Below are 26,833 nucleotides of genomic sequence, written 5' to 3' on the forward strand. Positions count from 1 at the left end.
CTGGAATGATTTTGATGACTGTTTCCATAGTCCCATCTTAAATCCAAAATTGAGACATAACAAGGCAAGTTATAATAGGGAAGAACTTATAGATAGGTTTATGAAATTGCATCAAGTTGTTTAGGAAATGCAGTAATGGAGAATGATATGGAGGCTACCATATTATCCTCAATGCATTTCAACAAAGAATTGAGTTAATAATATTATTTTGCATCATTACTGCCTTTCTCGTTAATACGTTTTTGGCAAATTCAGTTTTCTTCCTATATGAATAGTGGTGAAATAATAAACCTGTGCCACATATCAAAATACGATTTATGATAGATAGCATACAACATTATACATTATCAATATACTTTTGATGTTTTTCCAACTTTTGAAGGTCTGTCAGTTTGTAGGTAGTGCTCTTTTATGTGTTGGTATATTGGTTGGTTGTATTTCCAGTATGCAGATAGCAGACAGACATAGACTTATCATCTCTTCATATGCCATTCTCATCCTTGACAAGATAACAAATACTTTCAAAGACTAATTGTTAGTTGTCAATGATTTTAATTCAATCTTTCAGGTCATTTTAGGCTGCTCCATTCAATCTGATGCATGACTAATCTTGGCCACCATGTAAATTGCTTTGCTTTAAAAAGAATTTATTACCAATTTCACTTCTTCACTTAACTTGGAAGGCATTATGGTGTTATCTTCAAAACAGAAGAATAGTGTAATTTCCTTGCACAAGGAAAATCTAATATAGAAAAGGTTGTGGTGCAGGAGCAGGGATGAATCACAACAAAATCAATCACACTATATTTCTTGCAGATGCAAAACAACTGTCATGGCCACAGGCACTTGTTTCTGTTAGTAAGGAAGGAAAACTATTCACAACACACATTCTCCTTATATATATATATATACAAACATTATGCAAAATCAAAATTCAATACAACATTTTTCAGTTGTCGTTGTTGTTGTTGTTGTGGGGTTTAACACCATTTTTCAGCACGCGATAGGCTATACATGGCGGCCAGTATTAATGGTGGAGGAAGAACCCGGGAAAACGCCGGAAAGAACCACCGCCCCACGAGAAGCTACTGGCAAGCTTTCTCACATACCCACATTGGCTGAATCCTAGACTCGAACCGCCGCAGACAGAGGTGAGATGGCAGTGATCCGTAACGAAGAGCGCTTTAGACCACTCGGCCACTCGGGGCCCCACATTTTTCAGTGTATGACACACCAGAAGTATAGCCATTAAATTAAACCCAAGTAGAGAAGATACGATATGATTTCAGAATAACTTCGCATGAAAGTGGTGTTTAAATGATTAGTAAAATATTTCATTATACATGGGGAAACACATCTGGAATGTCTCCGTTGCGCTGAACATGCAGTTGGAATAAGGTAAATAATAAGGAATCAGTGGTTGGGGTGGGATATTACACACAATGTCAACTTGTGTTAATTTGCAGAAGGGTCAATAAGTATTTCATTTTGACTGACTAAGATGAGCGGCTGTGCTTGTGACATCTGTTTCAGACAAGTTATCAACTTATAAATAAAGATATAAACAACCAATAATTAATAATTATTAATAATTATTCATGACTGCTACATATTTAAGAAACTTGTACAGATAAGTATTGGTTTGTACTGTTCATGTCTTGTATCGATATGTGTACCAGTACAGCAAATGCATTGAAACATCGATGAATTATTTCACCCCTATGTATAATCGTGCATAATGCGTGATTTAGTGCATTTCATAGAAATACTTACAGAAGCCAAAAAATGCCATAACTGCCAAAATATAACGTTTTGGAATATGCAGCATGCTGTGAGGATTATCCAGTAATTCATGCTGCTCATGTGCAGGCTCAAACCGTGACCGGTCATGCGATTCTTCATCACCCTGTGATGTCTCCTCAGAGATTCTTCGCAACGATTGGCTCATTTTGCTGGTGAAAGCTGTTTAAGCCTGGAGAAAGAAGATACATCTGAGTGATTCACTAAGTATGCAACATGCAGTGCAAAAAAGAACATCGTCATAATTACTGTAATTTACAGTGAGCTTATCCCATTGACATTATATTACAACTATAACAAGTGCAATGGTTCACCATCTCAAATTTCTCCTCTTTTCATTACATAATACCCTATACCCCAGACATGAGGCAGTCACTTTTCAAAATCCAACAGACATATGCTTCTTTCTACTAAGGCTGCATATACGATGTTTACTCAGAAAATATAAATGTTACTGTAAAGAAAAAGTTCTACATATCTGACCTTTGAACCTAAACATGGGAACCAATAATGACTCCCCTTCTGTAGACAGACACCACAGAAGCATCATGACTGTAAAGTTTTAAGAATTTACAACTAACGGCTTAAGAGGAAGTGTGGTAATGAACAGATGGATGCATGGCGGATGGAGGGTATCTCATTATCATTTTACACCTTGTGAAAAAAAGGATATAGCAAATGTATGTACAGACCTAAATTACAGTATACCAAAGTACAGTTATTTAGTTATGTGGGCCAGCTGCTTTCCCATCAAAAGTGTATGAATGCATGCAAACACAGTTACTATGCTTAAGTATAAAAGAAGCAAATTGTAAAACCTCAAACAATAATTATGCAAAAGTTAGTACATGTATCCTAATGTCACGAGGCAGCAAGAAATTACTTTTTTGTTTGTTTCTTTTTCGATAAATGATTGGGATCACATGTGACATACACATACATGTATATATGTAATTGCAAGGTTCAGTCTAGGATTCTGCCTGATAGGGACAATAACTCATCAAAGGACCACCAAACATTTGGCATGGGTAGCTCCTTTTTCATTGGGACTGCTAATGGTCACATCAAGCATGTGCAACTTATGGCTGCAACCTGGTGTGTGTCTGTGTGTGTGTTTGATTTGGATTTTTAATGTTGCTTTAACAACTTTTCAGTCATATCACTATGATTTCTGCAGTGACGTCTAGCACTGGGGCATCATGTCCCACCCAGTCACATTATCCCAACAACAGGAGAACCAGTTCTGACACTAACCTCTTAATGCTTTGTGCCAAGCAAGGCAGCTGTTACTACCATTTTTTAAAGTCTTTGGTATGACTCGGCCAGGGTTCAAACCAGCAACCTCCCACATCTGAGGCAGATGCTCTAACCACTAGGCCACTGCAGCAGTATACCTGCAAAGTGGTTTTATTCAGCTAGATTTATATCATATGGATACATTTAACAACTGATATCTGTCCCAAGCTTTGCAAAAGCTGCACATGCCTGTTACATGAAGATTAGATAAAACCAGATATTTTTCTTCAAATATTAATGATTCCTCTTATAGCAATTATAGTATTATTTTGTCTGTAAAGTAGGAATGAATGAAAATTGTTTTGAAATCCAAAAACTAAGAAACTATGATCAATGACAGAGCAACAAATTAAATTTTATGTGTAAGATAAATAATATATCACTCATAAATTTAAATAATGAGCTATGTAACAATTTTTGTACACTTGTCACAAATGTAAATCATCATCATGGTTTGTTTCAAATTCTGTGATGTGTTCTTTGCTTGTGTGCAATAAATGTGGTGTGTTCTTTGCTTGTGTGCAATAAATGTGGTGTGTTCTTTGCTTGTGTGCAATAAAAGTGGTGTGTTCTTTGCTTGTGTGCAATAAATGTGGTGTGTTCTTTGCTTGTGTGCAATAAATGTGGTGTGTTCTTCGCTTGTGTATAATAAATGTGGTGTGTTCTTTGCTTGTGTGTAATAAATGTGGTGTGTTCTTTGCTTGTGTGCAATAAATGTAGTGTGTTCTTTGCTTGTGATGTGTTCTTTGCTTGTGTGCAATAAATGTGATGTGTTCTTTGCTTGTGTGTAATAAATGTGGTGTGTTCTTTACTTGTGTGTAATAACTGTACAGCCATGCAACATTTGCAAACCATTTATGTTTAGAAAGTTTTCTCAACAGATATTTAATGACATGAGCAGACTTCAATGCTATTTGATTCATGATATATGTTATGTCAGTTGGGAATCTTTTTTCATTACCAGTATTATAATCTCAGGCAAATTGCCAGATTTATCTTGCATACATTGAATGGAGAAAAATAAAGATTCAGTTATGGTGCAGTCTCTTCAATTTTGATTACTGGTTTTGCTTATATGAAGCATATATATCTACAATGCATTACCTTGAAACCAGTCTGGTGGCCTAGTGGTTTGAGCGTCCGCCTTGGATGCGGGAGGTCGTGGGTAAGATCTCCCACCGAGTCATACCAAAGACTTCTGAATAAATGGTACTAACAGCTGCCTCACTAGGCGCTCAGCATTAAGAGGTTAGTGTTAGGGCTGGTTGGCCTGGTGTCAGGATAATGTGACTGGGTGGGACATGATGCTACATGTCTGTGGCATGATGCCCCAGTGCTAGACATCACTTTAAACTGCCACACTGCAGACATCGAAGTGATATGACTGGAAAATTGTTAAAGCTATGTTAAAAATTTAAATCACACACACACAATAATGCATTACTTTGAAACCAGTCTGGCACAGTTAGGCAACATACTTGTCATATTCATATACTTCAGTCACACAGTATTTCAATAAGTGTTTCACTAATGCAGATGCTGTAACTATCACTAAATATGGGGGGGGGGGCAGTGACTACGTGTATTTTACTATGCCCAAGTCACAAATATGTGATCTGTATTGAACTCTGTGGTAGATATTATACATCTAGTATAACAGCTACTGTGTATAACCTTTATTTCATGATGTACTGTAACAAGCTTAAACTTCTGAAAACATAAGCCCCGCTTTAAAAGTGGTTCCAAATTTGATAAAGAAAATCTTTTACATGCAGGTTGCATTTAAAAATAATGCAATACATTTAACATTAAATGTTTCTGAATTTTTATTTGTATCATTGGTTAATATTAATGATGAAAATATAATGCTGCTGCTGACAATCAATTAAGATATCTCACAATGTGAGAAAAAGTCTCACTGTATTTTGGTGTCATCTCAAAGTCTATATTTAAGTTTTCTACAGAATCAATATAGTTTGTAAGGTAAGATTTTCAAAAATATTTGTATTAAATTGTTGACTTTACATGCTGCAAAAATATATGCTTGGTCTGGTGGGGTTTAATACCTTTTTCATCAAATGATATGTTACAGTGGCCAGTATATTTGGTGGAGAATATACTACCCAATCTGGTAATCTTTCTTACATATCCACAATGGTCGATGCATGACATGAACTCATGTGGACAGACGTGTGAGTAACATGTAAAAACAAGCACTTTTGACCACTCAGCCACCTGAGGTCCTGCAGCAATCTAAATTCTGAGCCAAAGGACCATATCTTGTAATCACTTCAGCTATTATTGTGTACATAGTCTGCAACTTATGAAGCAGAATCTATTCAGAACATTTCATCTTATTTCACAGACTGTTACACTAAATACATCACATGTATGGATCCTGATATGACAAGACACTGCCAAGAAGGGGATTTATATCTGATCGCTGCAGCTGTTTAAAAATACTAAATATTTATTTTATTGTTGGGAAATGTAGGAGTGTCTTTTTTGCAATGTTCCTTAAATCAGTACTTAATACCATTATCTGGGCAAATAAATTAAATTGTCCTGAGGAAATGTGGGAGAGTATATGAAAAAAATACCTTTTCTATAAAATAAAAAAAAGTAATAAATACCACATTATAATTTTTTGTCCTGCATAACGTGTGACAATCAAAAATGTTCTCGATTTATTATTATTATCACTTTATCAGTATGTTTCAGGAAAAGCGACTGGAAATACGAAGCACATTTTGGTAAAAAGAGGGATTAAAAAGTAAGTTTGGTGCAGGCAATACTATGACGAGTTAAATAAAAAGTGGTGGGTGGGTGGGTATGATCATTAAAAGGACTGGAATTAACAACTGGAGTCGTGACATATTGGATAATCTACAACACTTTTCGGCGTGCTAAATTAGTTACAAAACTTATAGAAAAACACACATGGGAAATTATTACAAAATATACCAGTATAGTTAATTTTCCATGTTAGCTTTACGCTCATCAGTTTTTGAGATGATGCAGACGGTTTTTCCTACATGTACATTTTCCTGGTCCGTATGGTGAATCATTCCGACTATGCCTTTGACAATCGGAACGCTAATTGTAATTTCACAGGTGCGAGTTGTAGCAATTTGTAAACCGTTGTCTGATTGGTTAAAACCAGAGCGATTACATGGATAATTCCCCAGAAAATTCCCAATAAACAGGTTTATATATTTACTGTTAGTAAAGGTTCAGGCTGAATGACAATATTAATTGTATATTTAATGACAGTTAGAAAAAAATCCGGGATCGACGTAGTTTTCTCTCTTGTGTTGCTTTTCATAATTGTCCTATCAAATCGACTGTAACACATTGGGTTTTCGGCATAATGAGATATGACGTCACGTCGCCATTAATGCTACATCGAATTCGCTGGGTAGAGCTGGAGTTGGAGATTTAACCCAAACTTTTCTGGACATTTACCGGAGATGAGGACTCTTAGCGGTCCAGCTGTGCTTTTAATTGTTGTCGTTTTACTGAGGACTACATTTGCTTATGTAGAGGTAATTTCTACCCCGCATTTTCATATTCTTTCCACAGTTGTGATTGTGTCGTGAATTTTATAAGCGATGCTTTAAAAAAAAAAATACAATTATGGCAACCATTGCTATCTGAGATGAAAACGATTTGTGAGGAATTTCACGTGTCAAAAGGAAATGTTTAAAGGGTTACATTTATTTCATTTAATGGGTTGTTTATTATATTTTTTGTATCGTGAAACGTTTTTTCCATTTAGTGTCTAATTATTATATATAATCCTGTTATGTCATTGAATAGCCGTTGTGATTCATACTCGATTGTTTTTGCTTTTTCTTTGTTTTTCCCACACTAATCGCTCATGTTCATCAGAATACATAGTTGCTATTACTTTCACTGAAAACTCGCAAAGAAACAGATTAGTATCGTTCGCGATGCAGAATACAGCGCAGAACATCAGGAGCTGGTGTTGATGGTTACTATATATATATCAGGAGCTGGTGTTGATGGATACTGTATATATATATATATATATATATATATATATATATATATATATATATTACAAAGGAGGACATTTATCAATTTGAGAATTGACACAATTTGGGCCTCAATAATTAACATATTTCACTTACTGAATTAGTATTAATATGTATGTACCCATACTTTATGGTCGGTGCATACTGTCATGAAGTAAGAAAATAGTACATACATATCTTTAAACAAATCAAGTGTAGTATGCACACACACTTCCTTTTATTTGTGTCCCCAGTAAAGATTTTCGAAATGATTAGTTACAGGGATATAAAAAATTAACAAAACTTGGTCCTTTCATTCATCAGTTTATAATTTCAAACCCGATTGACACCAGGGGTCTCAAACACTGTCAAGTTATTGGCATTTCAAATCAGATTGAAGCTTTCTATGTAATCAACAGACAGACTGGTCCCTGCCCTTTTCTGGTTCCCTTAACAGTTCATATCGGTAAAAACTGCATCACTTGCATCCAGTATTTGCAGTGCCTAGTTTTAATATTTCTAAACAAATGAAATAGATATAAAGGAAGAACTCTGTATACATGTTTTTAGATAATAGATATGGAACACCAAAATTTACAGAATTATTGTGATCATCAAAGACATACAACATCACATCATTTTCTAGGAAGCATCGACTCTTAAATTTAAACATGCTGACCATATTACTTTAAAAAAAAAGAGATTTGAACAATAAACTCTCTGATAAGATGCTCATCCTTGAGGATCGAAGACATGCATCCACTGCTGATTGCAAAACAGTTAATGGGCCTTCTAGTTCTACAACACAAGACACATCACCTGATATTTTTGTTCTGGGGGGTGATGGGTCTTACTGCCTAGTAGCACTGTGTAGCATGTTTTGATGGTGACCAACAGTGTAACGTAAGTCAGATTTTCAGGAATATCACACATAACTGGCAGCCAATAAAGACGCTTTTCTACAAAGTAAAGTTATAATGTTTTTGCCAGACTTAACTGACCCTGATGTCTTTTCTCTAATAAATTCAAATTCTCAAAAAAGAAATGGACCTGTTTTCAGGTTTCGTTGGCCTACATTTCAGTTGGCTGGAAAGCAAGGAATGCAGAAATCGGGTTAAGTTGAAATATTTTTCTTTAACGAAATGAATAAAAATATATTATGCCTGTTGGAACTGTAAGCAATGTTTCGTTTTGTTCAAGAAACATATCCCCAACATGAACCTACTTAAACATACTTTGGCATACCTCAACTACTGTCGCATTACAACAAATTCAAATGTATGTTAATGGAACATGAAAATGCATCCATTTGCTAGTGTCATATTTTCATTCCACCAGGATAAAGATAGCACTGTAAGTATATTAATTACACATATATTAGTGGAAGAGTGTCAGTATAGGTGGCCAAGTGTGTGAGATATTCCTGAGACTTTGACTACTCATTCTGATGTCAACTGACATCGGAACAGGCTTTACAAGGCCGTTATTTGGATAGTGAGGCATAGCACTAAAATAAAAACATGTGCTGTGTCTTACATTGTCAGACTACTGGCCCTCGAGTCAAAAGAAATCTTTGCATATCAAGGGCATCCATTTTTGGTCTAGACCTATCTGATTTTGTTAGTTGTTCCTATAAACGGGGTTCTTGCTTGGAGTACCAGACCTAAAGTTGGAGACTCAATAACGAGGCTTTATTTCTTTACAATATGTTAGTGTATTATCTGTAAATTGTTTTGTCACCAGTATAAATAATTAGTACAGTCAGTATTATTCTGCAAAATGTAAAATCAGAAGAGATTAAATCCTTTGATAGATTTGTTTAATCAGCTTAATTCTATCTCTCATCTTTATGGATTATGTGCGTTTCTGCAGAATAATACGACAACACAATTAAAGAAGAAAGAAATTAACATACCATATTAACTTTATTATTTAACCAAAATAAATCAAATTTTTGGCCCAATTGACTATAATTCCGAGATCAATTCCATGAATCTCTAGGCATCTTAGGTGTTTTGTTTTCTTAATAAGGATTCAGTCTTCTCAATAGCCAAACAAAAAATATGTTTCCAGTCAGCCGACCATCACTATTTCTCATTACCAACCCTATCACTTTTTCCCCAAGTGAAAAAAACCAGAACAAAATCATATATAATGTTTAAGAAAATAACTTTCCCCACACATTGCAATAGAAAATGCACATGGATTGGGGGTGGGGGGTGGGAAGCTTTGCTGCTGGCAGTGTGCTCATAAAAACTTTTATTAACAGTGTAGCCATCCATTTTTACAGCTAACATTATTTTGTTATATTATTGAATTGAATTTGCCTTGTACTTGTAATCTTGAGTCAAAAGATAATGAGAAGGCAGTGAATTTGATCCATTACCAACTTTCTGTATGCCAGTCTTGTGAAAACCAGGCTTATAACACAGCCTTGCACTTTGTACCAAAGAAAGGCTATTGTCTGAAAAGTCCACCTGATAATGATTCACAAATGAGAACATATTGGCACTTGGTGCTAAATAGTGTTTGTTGAAGCAAGGTTTAGCACAATTCATGATGAGATGCTGACATTGAACAGGTGTTTTAATCATCTCATGATAGTAACCTTTCTGCCATAACAAGGTTTTGGGCTGTATTAGCAGTTGGATCATTCATACCAAAGAAATTCAGAATTGGTTCTGATTTACACCTTGACAATCTCATTAGATATTTTGAGTGGCAGAGACCTGTCTAGAGCTGTCATATATATGCCCTGATGGAATCTGTCTTTGGTTCTGTGGTCTTTGACCAAACTCATTATGAACCATTGAGTGAGGCTTCCTTCCAGGACCTTACATTCAAGATTGTGTTTTTGCATGCCTTTGCCAGCTACAAGAAGACAGCGTGAGCTTCATGCCTTGTCTTCAACACTGGCTGGCTCAATCTTATTGGCAGTTACAATTCCATTTATCTTTTTTGCCAACTGGGGCTTATAGCTGAACAAACTGAACCTTTTCCACAATGGCTCATGCACAACAGGGTCCAAAATGATAGACAGCGCTATAATCGAGGGTGAAAGTTTCTGACTTTTAAAAATTTCAGAATTGGATACGATACATAATGGAAATCAAGAAAATGGTAGGATGCTGTGTATTGGTTGAATACTTGTTTTATAATCACATTTGGGAATAAATTTTGATAAGGAGCTGTTTTAGATGAATTTGTTAGCTCTTTTGTATACATTACCTTGATTTTAAAGATACCCAACATCTTAAAAAGGGGGCCTAGTTCCGGATCACTGCCATCTCACCTCTGTCTGCGTGGGTTCAAGACAAGGCTCAGCTAGCGTGGTTATGTGGGAAAGCCTGCCAGTGGCTTCTCGTGGGTTGGTGGTTCTTCCCTGGGTTTTCCAGGGTTATTCCACCACCAGTTATACTGGCCGCCATGTATAGCCTATCTTGTGCTGAAAAATGACGTTAAACCCCAGAACAACAACAACAGCATCTTAAAAAAACATTAACATTTTCTACAAAACATTTATATGTACATGAAAACATGATTAATATGTGACTGCTGTTTGTTGCTGCATAACAATGTTCGTTTAAAAAAATAATGACATTTATATTGTGAAACATTGGTAAGTGTTGAAAAAGATATTTTTTGTATTGCTCTATTAGTAAAACATTTATGCTGTGGTTGCATTGCAAGTATTAGTAGACATTCTTTTAATTTTTGATAAATGTCAGATGCCCGATTCAGGTATTGTTAGGTCATATTAAACTCAGGAACTAACTTCTCCACAATGAACTATATTTGAAACAAAGCTTTTTCTTTACCAGGTAGTCAATTTGCTTGGTTGCCTAGTTATCTTTGATCACATTTTTTTTAAACAAGTAGGCGAATTTAAGGTAGTTTCATTACATAAGTTACATAATAAATTTATAACCATGCTCAATTGATCAAATGAAATGAGTTGACCTGATACGTGACCTCGACCACTAGCTCATATGCAGGTAGAATTTTCATTCTGTTGCGCATTTCTTCCTCAGATTCAGATAAATCTAAAATGTTAGGTGTCAGAACAGGGCTTGAGAAAATGTCTGAGCCTTTGTTATGAATCTGATCTTGAAAGTTGATGTCATTTGCCATGGAATTGCTTCCAAATCCTTCAAAACTTGAGTCAGAATTGTTTGAATAGATATATGTTGCCATTTTGTTTTACTTTAACAGCTGACCTCGTTATCAGTGGAAGTTCCTACTTGCAGGCTGTACGACTTCTGATAGAACACTGTCATAATTTTATGTAAGGACTACTTTCATTGGCTAAATATTGTTAAAAAGACCACATATTTGCAATTTCATCCTGCAAAGTTTTGATACAAAACAACTTTTATATGCGTCTTGGGGTGGGTGGGTGTCCCAACCCTTGGCTGGAAAGACATATCAACAGTCACAGAGGGAGCATTGTTACAACTCAAGTATGCATCTTTATTGACACAGGCTAATAGCAGAAGGTGAAAAGTTAAGCTAATTTTAGTTATCCAGTACTTTCCCTCTGTTATTGTCATATACCCTCCTCCAACCACACATTCTTGTCCTCTTGTAATTGTCATCATTGAAGAAGATAGTTGTTCTGTGCTAGGCGATTACATGAACCTTGTCTTGGTGACTACTTTCCACTCAGGGAGGATGTATTCACATCAAACAGATGAGGTTTCTTTAGCATGAAAAGTAATTATACAACAGCAGTGGGTACATGTTACATTATTACAGTTACTTTTGACCCCGGGGCCCTGAGTGGTCTAAAGCGCTTTCCGTTACGGATCACTGCCATCTCACCTCTGTCTGCGTGGGTTCAAGTCTAGGATTCGGCCAATGTGGGTATGTGAGAAAGCTTGCCAGTAGTTTCTCGTGGGTCGGTGGTTCTTCCCGGGGTTTTCCTGGGTTCTTCCTCCACCATTGATACTGGCCGCCATTTTTAGCCTATCGTGTGCTGAAAAATGGCGTTAAACCCTACAACAACAACAACTTTTGACCCCCACCCCCAACAACATTTCTGAACTTTCCATTGCATATTTTCATGTCTACTATAGCCCTGCATAATATTTAGCTAGACCTCCCTGAAAATTGGTGTAATCTAATGGAAAAATATTGACTGCCTTTTTAACATTGGCAGGTCTGATAACATGATCATTGTGAGAACACTTGTGCAAATAGTGTAATGTAATCATACACACAACTGAATTCATCTATGTCATTAAGCCACTTACCACTTTCAAAGAAGGCATGGTTAATATTTTGTGGTTAATGACTCATCCTGGCAACCTAAGTGTGCATCTTGTTATGGGGAAAAAAAGAGGATGGTAGTTTCTGTGTTTCACATATTTCCGACATGGTCCATGACAAATGTCCAGAAGCATGTTCAAATTTCAGGACAATACTGCAAATGTCCATACATTTAGTAACTGACTGCACCATTTAAATGTAATGACATGTTGGGAAATGACCACTGCATTTATATGTGGGACTCCTAATAATTGTTTGTGTATGTAATACAGAATACATAATTGTGAATCTGATCCAATTTTGTCAACATTTTACCCTTAATTCAATTTTATACCATATTTCTTATTCAGGAAATTGACAAAACCAATCTGAAAGGAACAAATTAATTTGCCCAATCCAATGATATAAATCGGTGTTCATTATATACAGAATTTGCATGTATTTTCCTGCCACTTTGCTGGTTTAATTGATACTTTCTAGCAAGACTTTGCCTACATGTATTTTTTTTTTCTCACTTGAATTGGCTTTTAACAAGTTCCTGTTGAAAATATTAAACCTCAGACACAGGAAATACTCAGCTTGACTGTTTATGGTGGTTCCTGATGAGTATTATAAACAATGATTCATTTCCTTTTCTTTTATTTTATATACTATTTATGGGTTTTAGCATTTGTACTTTATAGTTCATATTGTTGTGCTTCATGTTTACATGTATAGTGTTTTGTACAACTCTTCAATTTTATATTGTTCAGACTTGATTGTTGTGGTGAGGTGCCATACATTGCAACAACACAAACACCAAATAATGTTCATTATGGATCTTTCCCCAGAGAGGTTGCTTGTTACTACTATATTTGTAAACTTATTGCTTTATGTAAAACTTGATTTGGTTCAAGATTATTACTTTTTACAATGAGAGAAATGTTGACAATAATTTCCATTTTTATGTTTGGAAAGTTAACATAAATCAAAACACCAAGATGCTTACAGTTAAATGAAGGTTAATATTTACAGATTTTTTAATGCATGGGATTTACAGAATGTCAATGACAGATGTTCTTTCAAAATGTACCACTTGTAAGTTTAAATGCATAATTTTATGTTTCTAACATAACCTGTTAGCTGTAGTAGATAAAGGTGACATTATTATATAAATATTAAATAATACAATGATGGATGGATAAAAAATATTTAAATAATAAAAAATAGAACCAACTTATTTTTAATTTAATGAGGTTGGAGATGAAAAAATATGCGAGTTCTTGAATGTCAGTTATTTCTGCATTAAACTTGGATATATTTTATAGCAATAAAAATGCTTACCATAGTAAAAAAGATAATCTGATAGGCAGTGTATTTATGCATTCAAATTAAGCATAATAATTTATTCTTGAGCATTGGCCCAAAGCTTTTATTGCTCGTCATAAATAGTTTGTTGTGTGATGGTATGTTCATTCAGGTTAAACAATGCTATAGGTTCAAGTTCCAGATGTTAAATACAGAAAATACCACAGTGAATTTTTCTTAAAGCAATGATTTCCAAAAACCTAGCAGCTCAAAATTCTTGTCTTGAATTGTGGTTTCTTCTGATAGTTACATTAATACAAGCTTAGCCTTATCTGTGCTATGGCATTTCAAGTGACAATAATCAGTGTTTCCCTTTATGCACATTTGTGCATCAGGGATGCACACTGGAGATAATTGGTCCGCACATTTTGTTGCCTTGCATTTTTCAAACGCAAAGGATTCGCATAATGCGATCACGATTTATTTAATATCCAATACTTTGGAGGAGGGATGGCATCATGTATACTTCCAGCAGAGGCATAGACTGGTTCCCTGCTTTGTATGCTTCCTGTGTTGCACTTAACTATTCATATAGCGGAGTGTATTGAAGGGAGCATGAAACAGGGAACCAAACTAGTGTAGGCAATGTTATGACAGAGTAGCTTCCCCTACTCTCGCTAGTTCTTAAACATTTTCCATTGAGCTCAGCAAGATGTCGTCCAGATGTTTAACCTCAGTGTTTGTTGCACTATGAATGGACAATGCATTTGTCCGTTAATTGTGCATGTTGGTTTATTTGTATTTTTAGAGAGAGAGAGAGAGTATGTTGTGCAAGTTGCAATATCCTGTTTCAAGCTGAAAAAGTATGGATCAGATGAAAATTTGTCAGTACATTTTTGACCCCCACATTTTTTATTTGACCTTAAGTTATGATACCAAGTTGTTTTTTAACCCTCAGTTTTACAGCCCTGGGGGATACACAGCAATAATTTTACTGTGGACTTGTTTTTCATATTTTGTATTTGATTCCACGTCTGCATAATTTGGATCCATGTCAGCTGAGGTTGATTGCACAGAAGATGTATTGGACACTTATACTGTCAGCTGTGCATCAGGCTTCTGCATAGAATTGACAATTTAGTGTAAGAGCCAGTAGATGGCACAGTTAAATTGCGTGCTTTTTTATAGTCCAATTCTTTAGGTATTTTCTTTTTGTCACAATTCTTATGGTTGCTGGATGGAAACCTGTTGACAATTTTAACTTGCCAAGTGTCAATTTTTTCATCATATATATATGACCATTTAGATCCCAATTTTCAGATCTGTTGCATGTCTGTGTCCAGATTTTTTTGTAATTAGTTACTATTTAGATACGAGTACAGCTGCATATTATTGTGATACCAGGAATTGTCATATGCTTCTTGGAGGCCAAATTTCAGCTCATTTCCCTTTTTTATTTTTGTTGTATATATTTCTAGTTTTATCTCAGATTTCCTGGTTAAGAGATCAGATATACAGATAATGAAGAAAATAGCAAATTCTTTGTTCAGTACTTGCATTTCCAAGCCAGATATGAAAAAGAGCTAATAACATGATCCATCAGTAACTCCTTGTTGAAATGTGAGCCAGGTTAATTTTAGATGTTTTACTGACTGCTGTGAAATATGCTATATTTAAGCCCACAAATCCACATGAGCTTTTGTTTTTCTTTTATTATGTAAATGCCAGGTTAGCTTATTTATGATAAATTTTTGTCCAATTGCAAAGACCATTGGCCGTACTTTAGAAATTATAGTAAAATGCCAGGATACCTATTATATTTTCAGGAATTGTAAATAATGATAACTGTTGCATAAAATCAAGTAATGGAACCTTTAATTGTAGCCCTGAGTTTTGACAATTGGGTTAACTCCAAATGTCAGCACTTTTGTCATTTCATGCAACCATCAGCAGCAGCAACTTGCCATCTGCTCAGACTTTTGGCAAGCACATAAGGGGGCTAAATTTTTAAACTTATTCACTGTAGCAATTGCAGTTTTTTTCTGCTAATCATTACAGTAGTTTTTCGAATTAAAGTGGCATACATGTACAGCTGATCTCTTTATCATATGCATACACACAGACACCAGGATACAGACAAATACACAAGCTTTCACTGCAGAGTGTGTTATTATTGAGGATGATCACTGGGAATCATTAGCTGAGTAATTTTGTAGTCAATACACTAGAATAAGAAACTAAATCCCTTAAGACTGTGTGCAAATAGTTTGGGCCGGTGTTTTGTGATTTATGTGGTAAAACCTAATAGAATATTGATCTTTTTGCCTTTTGGGTTTATGCTGCCATGCAGTAAACCAAGTTATTGCCCAAATATATCAGACTGCAGACCTGTTACTGTAATGCAGAATTACTGTGTTGCAGTATATATGACTGCAGACTGTCATGGAGTATATCAGACTGCAGACCTGTTATTGTAATGCAGAATTACTGTGATGCAGTATATATGACTGCAGACTGTCATGGAGTATATCAGACTGCAGACCTGTTACTGTAATGCATAATTACTGTGATGCAGTATATATGACTGCAGACTGTCATGGAGTATATTGGACTGCAGACCCTTTACTGAGAAACAATGGTGTAGACATAAATTGTGGATGTAATTGGATTCTTCAGCATTCATGATAATGATTTATGCTAATGGGGCAGTGATAAAATGGCTGCTATGTGGTGGGGTTTTTAAGTTGACTGCAGTGTTGTGAAGTTTCAAAGATTTGGCTTACTTAAGAGTAAATCTTGGGTCCCCTGTTTAATCCACCATTATAAACATATGTATCCCAGTATATCTGAGTGGTTGTTTGGTTGCATGTTGTCTTTTACTTGCTGTTCATAATATTTTTGACAAAAGTCTTTTACTTTTACTTTTGCAGCATTGTGGCAGTTAATGCTACATTATTCCATCGATTCAGCTATATGCTTCAGAATTTTTATTTGTCAGTTTTCTAGTAGGTTGTTTGGGTTTGCTTTTTTTTTAATGGCACTGTGAATGCATTATTGATTTAACATATGAAGATGAAATGTGAGCTAGTACCTTTCCCAGGGGTACACTGAGGCAGTCAACCCATGCTGGCTTGGGAGAGTATTGGACCGGTGCACCTTGGATTTCAAACCTGATACTCTTCCAACTGAGTTACCATGCCCTTCTTGTAGTCTGATAGTATACATATCTGAGTCATTATTATGGATGTTCTAATCATCAAAAGCTTTGAGAAATCTACAATTATATTGATATTAACATAGACAACCATTTTAAAATAAAGATGGCACCTTCAAGATGATTATTTTGTGCCTTGGGGAAGTTAATTTTACCACAGGCATTTCATGCAGATATCTGGATGCAGATAATCCATCAGAAAAGATAAAATCTTGTACCACCAGTGTACCATATATATATATATATATATATATACACACACACACACACAGGTAGTAAAAGGGAGAATACATAATCAAAATGAGAGCTACAGTGTGGTTTTCACTGCTCTTGGGCATTTTAAAAAGAATTTGAAAAGCTGAACAGCCAAAGCAGTGGAAACAATGTGTGTTATTCATACAAGTTGCTGTTTAAATCATATGCAGTCACCATGTCCAGGAGTGGCATAGCATAGCATATACATGTATTGAAATTTGAAAGGGGGAAATTGAAAATAAAAATGGGTTTTGCATTATAATTTTAATTTTTTACCATTATCATACATTGACCAGTGTTTGTGATAGCCTTGCACTTTTTGAGTAAATATAGAAAGTATGGATTCTGGAGTATAAAGAAAGGACACTTAGAGTTATTCAAAAAACTATAGGTTTTACAGTTTAAAGGTCATGAAATGCTTCACAGATTTAAATACTTTTATCTTTTCACAATGGCTCATCAGTAATTGAACATTATAGGTTACAACTAATCATTGTTGGTGATACCTTTTATCATCTTTACCATTCTCTTTAGCAAAATAATATGAATATTGGATGGATATTGAGCAACAATTTAAATAAAGTTGGCCTTCATTAAATTTTTTTACTGATTATATCTTACAAACCACTGGAATGTCCAAGTGGCTAGAGCATCCACCTGAGATGCAGGAGGTCACAGGTTTGAACCCCAGCTGAGCCATACCAAAGACTTATAAAAATGGTACCAACAGATGCCTCATTAGGCTCTCATCATTAAGGGGTTAGTGTTGGGACTGGTCATCATGGTGTCAGGATAATGTGACTGGGTGGGACCTGTCTGCATCATGATGCCCCAGTGCTAGACATCCCTATAAACTGCCACAATGCAGACATCGTAGCGATATGACTAAAAATTGCTAAAGCTGCATTAAAAAATCCAAATTGCACACACACACAAATCAATGGCATCCTACTTTGTTTTGGCATACTATTTGGAACAAATGTGGTTATTAGTCCTCTTTCTGGTCAAACTAGGGTAATTGCTTTCTGATGGTCTTTAATATTCATTCTGTGAGAAATCCATATTCCCTGAATAAATAGCCTGCATAAATGGCTAAATAGCCTGTATAATTCAGCTGTCAAGGAGTATTAGTTGGTGTTACCACATCAAGTAGTTGTTTGTTTTCATTAGATTTAGTTTTTTACAGCACAGGAACACACATATCATCAAACAGTCGTTGGGAATTTTAAAAAAAACTATATAAACCAGCTGGCAAGGTTGTAGAAGTATTGGTGTTATCTTGCAGACCTATTTATCTTTTCAAGCCTTTTTGGTGGCATGCTAAAGGTCCATTTGAATTCCACATCAAATAGTAATTGGTCTGATTAGACTTGGTGTTTTACAGTACAATTGCAGTTATTTGGTTATAGCTTTCATCTTTAAGCAGGTTGTCAGCTTAAACTATCATCCCCACACACACACACACATACACTTAAGGGTAAAGAATATTGAGATTCCTGCTGTTTGTCCATTTGTCAATAAATCTATCACCTGAACCCATTGGGTGGAAATCCACTATACAATCCTCCCACAATAACTCTCAAACTCAAGCTTATAATGCGGGATTGAGTGAGGATCCCTTATTTGTTTTAACCACATGAAAAGGCATACTCAGTTTTCAAATATTTTGAAAATTGTTCCATAAAGACAAGTTTCTACAAACTTCCATTTTGTGTATTTATTAAGTTAATATCTGTCAACTGAAAGTGGATTTTATGAACTTTATTTTAAATCCCCTTAGCAACAGTACAATGGTGGAAAGGTGAGCAAGACACATTTTAGATTAGCATCCACTTTAGCAATATATTCTACTTACTGTATGTACTCGCGTATAAGCCGACTTACAATAACAAAGCATCTCAAGGTGCACAACGTAAGTTCTAAATTCATTTATTTAGACAATCTTGTATTTAAAAAATTACATTTATACTTATATCAAGGTTGGTGTGCATTATTAAAAAGAAATAGTATAAACTTGTTTGAAAAGTAATTTATTTAATTTTCTGTTTTCTTATAAAGTTTCAGAAAGAATGCTTCGAAAATTATGCTAATACCATAAAAGCCAAGTTTAAGTTTGCATTGATGTAAGCACCTTACATCATACCTGTCAACTTTCACGCCAATAGGAGAAAAAAACCTCCTGAATTTTGGGGTCACTTTACACCTATCCTCCTAATTTCATAATATCTTCTGATTTTTTTAGAGAACTCCTGATTATTACATTATGTCTTCGATTTTCATTTCTTCTAAACAAGAAAAGTCCTACATGTTCTGTTGTATCACCTGTGAATTATTGTTATGGCGAAATAATTATTTTAGTATAAAGCATTCGCTTTGCTTCTTCACTAAATAGGATGTTATTCACATAAATTAATGATTATTTTTACCGCTACAATAATACACAAATAAACCAGAACAAAAGATAAACCACAACAATACAATCGTCCACAATTAATTTCAATCCCAACTCCACATGCTACAGCTCCATTCCCACGAAAGAAACTTACGAGGGAACACCTATCATTTTTATACCGTATATACCAATGTTAAACTGGTATAGTTACCGGTCGAAATTCCCTCTTATCACAAGCCAGTTTCAGGGTTTTATTGACTAACTGGCCTATATTGCTGTCACAAAACGAAACACAAATTCGTCGATATCAACATAGGAGACACCGAAACATCAAGCTTTCCATTGTGTGGAAAGTTGTGTTTGTTCAGCTAACCCAAGCCAAAATTGCAAGCTTGTTTTAAAGCTTGCAGCAAGCTTTAAACAAGCTAATTTATAAAGCTTGCAGCAAGCTTGTGTTTGGAACATTGCAGCAAGCTTGCACATGCTTATTTTTGCAAGCTTGCGCAAGCTTATTTAACAAGATAGTGTCATAAGCATGCACAAGCTTAAGCTTGCACAAGCTTGTTATTTATTTACGTAATACAATAAGTATACACAAGCTTGCGCAAGCTTGTTATTAGCTTGTTACTAGCTTGTGCAAGCTTGTTACTAGCTTGTAGCAAGCTTGCACAGATTTCTTGCTATAAGCATCTGGGCTTTCAAAAATCAGACATGATTGTGTTTTTCCCCCTTCCAAAAAAACCCTGAAAATGTGAAGAGGGGTCTGGGAGTCCGATGACCCCTGTCCAAAAATGCATTTTAGGCTCAACTGCTCCTGGTGGACCATATTATTATAATATATTGCAAAGTTTTACTTCATTCCAACGAAATAATCTGCATATTTAATGATTAAATAATGTAATCTTATAGTTGCAATGCAGTGGAAAACAAATCTGTTCAGCCAAAACATTAAGTTTAATTCCATTGTTCAAGTTTATTCATTCACTGCAAGCTTACCCAAGGCTGCAGAAGTTTTATGTGTTCTCCTAGCTGCAAGTGTCACGCCCCTACAGAAGGATAAGGAATAATTCATGAACTGTTCATGAACTTGGTTCAAGAACCATTCATGAAAGTTCATCAAAAGGTTCATGAATGTGCATGAACTGAAAACAGTCAGTTCACAAAATAATGAATTCATGAACTATTCATGAACTGAATTCATGAACAGTTCATAAAAGTCCACAAACGGGATCATCATCATTCATGAACAAGTGCATGAACATATTCATGAACTATGATGAACAAAGTTTCTCAATGATTCATGACTTCATGAACAGTGCCTATTAAAAAAATATGATTACCTGACAAGTCACAAATACCTATTTCATCCTGAATCATATAATAATCTTAGATGTGGCGGGTTTTAATACACTATAAAATGCAACATCTTATCTTAAAAACTGTATTTAATTTCAGATAAATTTAAACTGACAAGCGATATTCTTTTTTTTTACCCTTAGCAACACTTTTTGTATGTTCTGTAATATTTCTTTGAAAAATTTTCATGGGGCTGTCTTTCTGCTGGGGTTTCTCCTGAGCAATCTTCTTCCAGAGACTGACCTGTCAGATAACACTTTTGTGAAGATGTTCAGGGCCTATAATTTAATCAAATCCTGTCCATTGTCACAACTAAATGTCTCCATCTGCAACTTAAGCTGTTCCATCCGATTACTGCTTGGATCTTTAACATTGTTGCAGCAGTCACAATTTAATGTCTCTTCCATCTTGGCCATAGGATCCTCCAGTTTTCAAATTTTCCTCCTTAACCTACAAACTTCATCCTCTAATAATTTTACTTTTCTGCTGACTGGTCTGAAAAAAAAGGTAAAGTTAGTTAATTACAGATAATCTCTGATCAACATTGTTTTTAGCTTTTTAGCACATTATCATTGTACCCCACTTTACTTACTGAAATAGTATGATCCAGCTCAAAAATGATTTAATCCCTTACACATAATACTAAGCATTTATATTATTGCAGAATTTTGTCACTAGTTTTATATTAATTGAAGCTGTCTAGCCATAGGTATAGTCACAGGGGTCGGATGTTTTAATCAGTAAAATATGAAAAAATTTTTTGACAACATCGTTACACTAAATAACCGTATCTGTGTGCATATATATATATATATATATATATATATATATATATATATTACAGATAATGGTTATTTCATGCTTTAAAATATTTTCGCCATTTTTTATTGATAAAACGCCAGACTTGTGTGGTATAGGCCCTTAGTATGTCACTAATGCATCCACTCTGACTCCACATGTTGCGTATAGCTGCTTCCGGTTTCATCACGTTGTTATTTGCACCTGTATTGTGTACAGTTTCACGCATTAACTATTTTGTTGAGTTTTTCTTTTTTAAATTACCAAATTACATCAGATTATAGAAATAGTGATGTCATGTAAAAGAAAACGATCTCGAACATCTCAGTTCCTATCGATATCATACCACGTCTGGTATCGAGAACTGGGGGGTGGGGGTGATGATGTTTAGTGATTTTCAAAACTTCGATGAGCAAGTTTAAATTAGGTCTGAACAAAATCATGTCATTAGCTTGGTTATAAATAATATGATGACATATATAAACCAATAAAATATCCATATAACTTCTACTGAAATAATCACGAATGACCAAGAAAAAGATACTCACCGTAATTTTGATCATCCAGGCTTGGTACGCTTTTCTGCCTAATTCTGCTCTCACCAAATCATTTCCTTCATATTCTTCAAAATCGCTTCTCTGCGCTTCTACTTACTTAAAAAAATGATATTGAAAATATTCTCATCTGTCCATTCCACGGTTTTTGTTCAAGGTTTTTGCCTAACCATCTGCATGATCTTTGGTTTCTGAGGAAGCTTAACTGTTGAAATCTCGCGCATATATTAACCAATTATATCATGTCTTCTTTCACAGTCATCCAATCAGGATAATCGTTGTTAATATATTTTGGTTTTTACGGCAAATTGGCAACCAGTGACTAAGTCAATAGAATATGCAGTTTATAACAGTAATGGAGAAAAAAAACAAACGTTAGGACAAAGTCATTGAAAGCATTTTAAAGCAAATACATTTTGTTCATGCTGGCCAGAAAATGTTTTCCCATATTAATCCAGAAATACTCAGGTTAAGTACACAAGTATTGAATTAAAGATCTGTATGAACATTTATACAGTATCATATAATTTAAAAAAAGAAAAAAAAATATTCACCTTTATTTAAATTTCACTAATATTGTGAGAAGTTTGTATGATAAATTTTCATGAACATTTTATGAATATAATGATATAGATATGTAATATATATTTTTTTAAAAAAATATTTTGGTATTGCATCAAAGTACTTGAATTGTTCATGAACCATTAGTTCATGACATTTCAGGAACTTCAAAGATATTATAATAGTTCATAAAAGTTCATCAGTGTGTTCATGAACTTCAAGTACATGATTCATCAAAATTCTTGAAGTGGTCATGAACTTTAAGTTGAGGAACTTTCATGAACAATTCATGATTGTTCATGAAGTCATGAATTTGTTTTCATAGGGGCGTGACCGTGATGGTGCATGCTACTTGGATACATGGTCTCAAACTTTCACAAGCAATGGATATATATATATATGAAGAAACTTGTTGCAAGCTAGTTTAAATTTACTTTCTGAAACATACAAGAAAGCTTGCGCAAGCTAGTTTTACTTCATGAAGCAAATAAGAAAGCTTGTGCAAGCTAGTTTTAATTTCTGAAACAAACAAGAAAGCTTGTGGTTATATCCAGCTATCTTGCCTAAGCCTGCACTTGCTTGTACAAGCTTGCGCAAGCATCCATGTTAGCTTATAAACATCAAACTAGCTTATCGTAAGCTTACCGCAAGCTTGCCACAAGCTTTCAGCAAGGATGCATTTTGGCTTGGGAAAACCCAAAACTAAAATAGATTCATGATGATCATAGTTGGTCTATAATGAGCATTTTAGCCTTTATTATTACCGCTCTTCATGAAAATGTAAGTTATGCTGGTTATGTGCCTTATACAATTAAACATGCATACCTTTTCATAAATATTACCTCAGCTTGTAGGATCACTTAAATCATTGAAAATAAGAAACTTGTGAGTGCGTGATTCAACATAAATGAAACAGCTATTAAAGACTAGCTGAAATGTTATCTGGAAGAATGCAATTTGGTCGAAACAATGAATAAAGCAAAATCTGCATCTATGTTTGTGAATAAGTAAGGATTTAAGTGACGTTGTGCACACTTTGCACTGTGTAAGTACTGTACATTATAGTTCAGCATGGTCACCCTGGTAAACTCAACTGGCTGCGAATTATGAAGTCTGTATTTACCTTTATTTAACTTCGTGTTGGAGAAATAAAAAAAATATGCTCAGGCAAAATGTGGCGTTCTATGACGTTCTGCTATGGGTTGAGGTGGGGTGGCCCCAATATTTTATTTAAATTACTATGGAAGCCCCACCCTGGCTCATTTTTGTAGGAAGTGAAATTAGTGATAGAGAGAGGTAAAGCTCCAAGCCCCCAGTCAGCAATGCCGACAGTTAAATTATTGAGAACACAAAGGTGAAATTCAAAAGAATAACAATTTAATACAATTTAAACGATATTAATTTCTCAACCAATCTTCTTCCTCTCGACCATGTAACAACCCATTTCATCACGTGATTATAGTGTGAGATGGCTTTCCCCTGTACTTGGTTTCTACTCATCTGTGTTCTACTCTGCCAATTCCTTTCCTCCTTCTGGCGTTCTCCGTACTACAATTCTTCCTATACTCTTCCCCTTCTTGTCTCCTTTCTCCTACTCCTTCTCTCTCTCTCTCTCTCTCTAGCGACTAGGCTTGTTCTCTGCCTACTGCCTTGTTCTATCCTGTCTCCCCTCACTGAGACTCAGGACTTAACTACCCAGTAGTTCTGTCCCCAAAAGCTTCCTGCGAAAAACACAAGGACGTTAGCATGTTTCATTAGCCATCTCGCCTCACACTAAATCAACAATCAATCATCAGATAAAGGCTATCTGCAGGTTCGGTCATGTATTCGTGCACATCGAAAAACCCATACGTTCTTATAGAAAACAACATTGCAATAAAGAGCGGTATCCTACTTATCATACAGACATCACTAAATTGCGTCACATCATATATATATATTCTTAATCTCATTATTCTGAACAATATCACAACAATCAGATGCATTTCTGTACATTACACTCCCACAAGTGTATACAAATATTCAAATATCCATATCATTTAATTTTACACACTGCAACCATTTCCAGAGTTACAATTCAATTCAACAGTTGCAAAATCTAGAATATCACATGAATAAATACACTAGTTTACTACGAAGTAACCAAATAGCGAATTACAATATTAATTCTGACTATGAGCTAGCAATCTACATAATCATTGCTCATTTCTCAAGTACGCATGTAAATTAAACAATACAAAGGTAATTCTATGTACTAATAATTCTAGTAAGTAAATATAAAAAATGCACATAATTACAATTACAATGCCGTAACATTCTGCAACAGTCGAGCAAATAACTCGCTGACCTTTATGAAGCTTTTTGTCCTTAGAATGTACTAAGGGTTTTCCCGCCAGTTCACGAGTGGCTTCCTTGGAGTATATTGCTGCTTGACCAGTACGATGGCTTACAATCACTAATTTGTTCCCAGCCCAAATGACTGTTAAATTCTGATTCGAATTGATGGCCCCACCCTTTCTCAGTTCCAATTGGATATCAATTCTACCCCAGTTGGTCCAGCTTATCAGATGAGCCTCAGGCCATCTGTCAACGTGGGGAGATTTACAACAGCAACAAGGGTCCTTTGTTCTAGAACAAAGGTTCCAACATCTACATGTGAGTTTTGACACCCAATGAAGCGGGGCTCTTGTACAAACACAAATCGCTACGAAAGCCACAGGGTCTACATATACACATGGCTGCTAACCCATTCCTTTGTTCCTGACTTACGTTATTTCGGGCAGGCAAACGTGACACAAAATAATAATGAAATCAATCATAGTGCTTTATAACAGTTTAATAATTGTCGAGTCAATGAAAGTTACTCTTTTCATATGCCTATGTCTTAGGACACAGAGAAAATTATTGTTTCGTGTCTCAGGATTTACAGCCATTACAGTAGTCAACAAAAAGACCTAAAAACTGTCAAGTGTTCACATTGGCCAGCGGATAAGCTGACCCACCCACCCCTCTTCCAGGCCTTTATTTTTACCTAAATTATTTGGCTTATACGCTAGTAACTATGGTATTCTCCTGCCACATCATTTAACCAATTACCCCCACAACCTTTCATGGAAAAAAACCCTAAGAATTTTCATACTTGTTTACATTCTCATAACCATGGCCCACTCATATTCTAGAACATGACCCAGGGGTCAAAGCGCCAGAATGCGTTACAAAAGACTCCTTGGTAAAAAAAATAAAAATAAAAAAAATAAAAAAATTTAATACCAGTGTTATTGAAATTTTTGCTTATCTGACCTTTGAACCCAGTAAGGGCACTGAATATCATCCACCTACAGAGATGGCCAGCACCAAGGCAGCCTATGTGTCAAGCAGTATAGCAGGACAAACAGATATGGATGGATGGATGGACAGTAACCCTCCCCCATCTAAAGTTTGCTGATAATATTAAAAGACCAGAGAGAAAGAAAAAATAAAAATAACGAGAAAGATTTCTGCTACATTGAGGCATATTTCATACTCACATCAATGTTTATGGAGCATAACATGTTGGTTAATGTGACTGTCTTTTGTCTGTGATGAGCAGTAACCACTACAATGAATATACCAACCAAGTTTACTGATGTGCATACAATATTATCTGCTTGGAAAATTATAGCCTGACACAACCGGTCATGCTTGGGACAGCTCATATTCAAAATGTTCGCTAGGTTTACCCTGACAGATGTTTATCAGTAACCTCCCATAGTCCAATTTGTAATTTGAGCTACCATTTAGAATTTGAACCTGTGACCCTTGTATTACTTTACCAACTAACTTCAACAATTCCATTACCATTAAGACCATCTCATCTGTTATTCTGAGTGATCATACATCTAACATTTTTTATTTTGTCAACAGTTACCACATCAGACTCAGGGGGCAGGGTCCAGTTTTTATGTACAAATGTAATGCTGCAATCAGCAACCTAGTATAAAAAATTATAAAATAATCAAATACACAAGTGAGGTCA

The 26,833-nt window shown here is 35.2% G+C and overlaps 2 protein-coding genes across 2 annotated transcripts in view; one reads left to right on the top strand and one right to left on the bottom strand.

Moving 5' to 3' along the window:
- LOC149774984 (sialin-like) overlaps positions 1 to 6,170 on the bottom strand; it is a 142,979-nt gene extending 136,809 nt beyond the window's left edge. Inside the window, exons 1-2 of the mRNA XM_089944572.1 lie at positions 6,061 to 6,170; positions 1,774 to 1,972 (exon numbers count right to left, since the gene is read on the bottom strand). Of these exons, the coding sequence (XP_089800698.1) occupies positions 1,774 to 1,948 (175 nt within the window). The 5' untranslated portion in view covers positions 1,949 to 1,972; positions 6,061 to 6,170. The remainder of the gene's footprint in view (positions 1 to 1,773; positions 1,973 to 6,060) is intronic.
- Positions 6,171 to 6,468: 298 nt separating this feature from the next.
- Positions 6,469 to 26,833, top strand: part of LOC149774986 (amyloid-beta precursor-like protein) — a 78,267-nt gene continuing 57,902 nt past the window's right edge. Inside the window, exon 1 of the mRNA XM_089944559.1 lies at positions 6,469 to 6,641. Coding sequence (XP_089800685.1) covers positions 6,567 to 6,641 — 75 coding nt within the window. The 5' untranslated portion in view covers positions 6,469 to 6,566. The remainder of the gene's footprint in view (positions 6,642 to 26,833) is intronic.

This window comes from Sinohyriopsis cumingii, unplaced genomic scaffold, assembly GCF_028554795.1.
Source record: "Sinohyriopsis cumingii isolate HCF-2022 unplaced genomic scaffold, ASM2855479v2 utg000043l, whole genome shotgun sequence".
Taxonomy (NCBI): Eukaryota; Metazoa; Mollusca; class Bivalvia; order Unionida; family Unionidae; genus Sinohyriopsis; species Sinohyriopsis cumingii.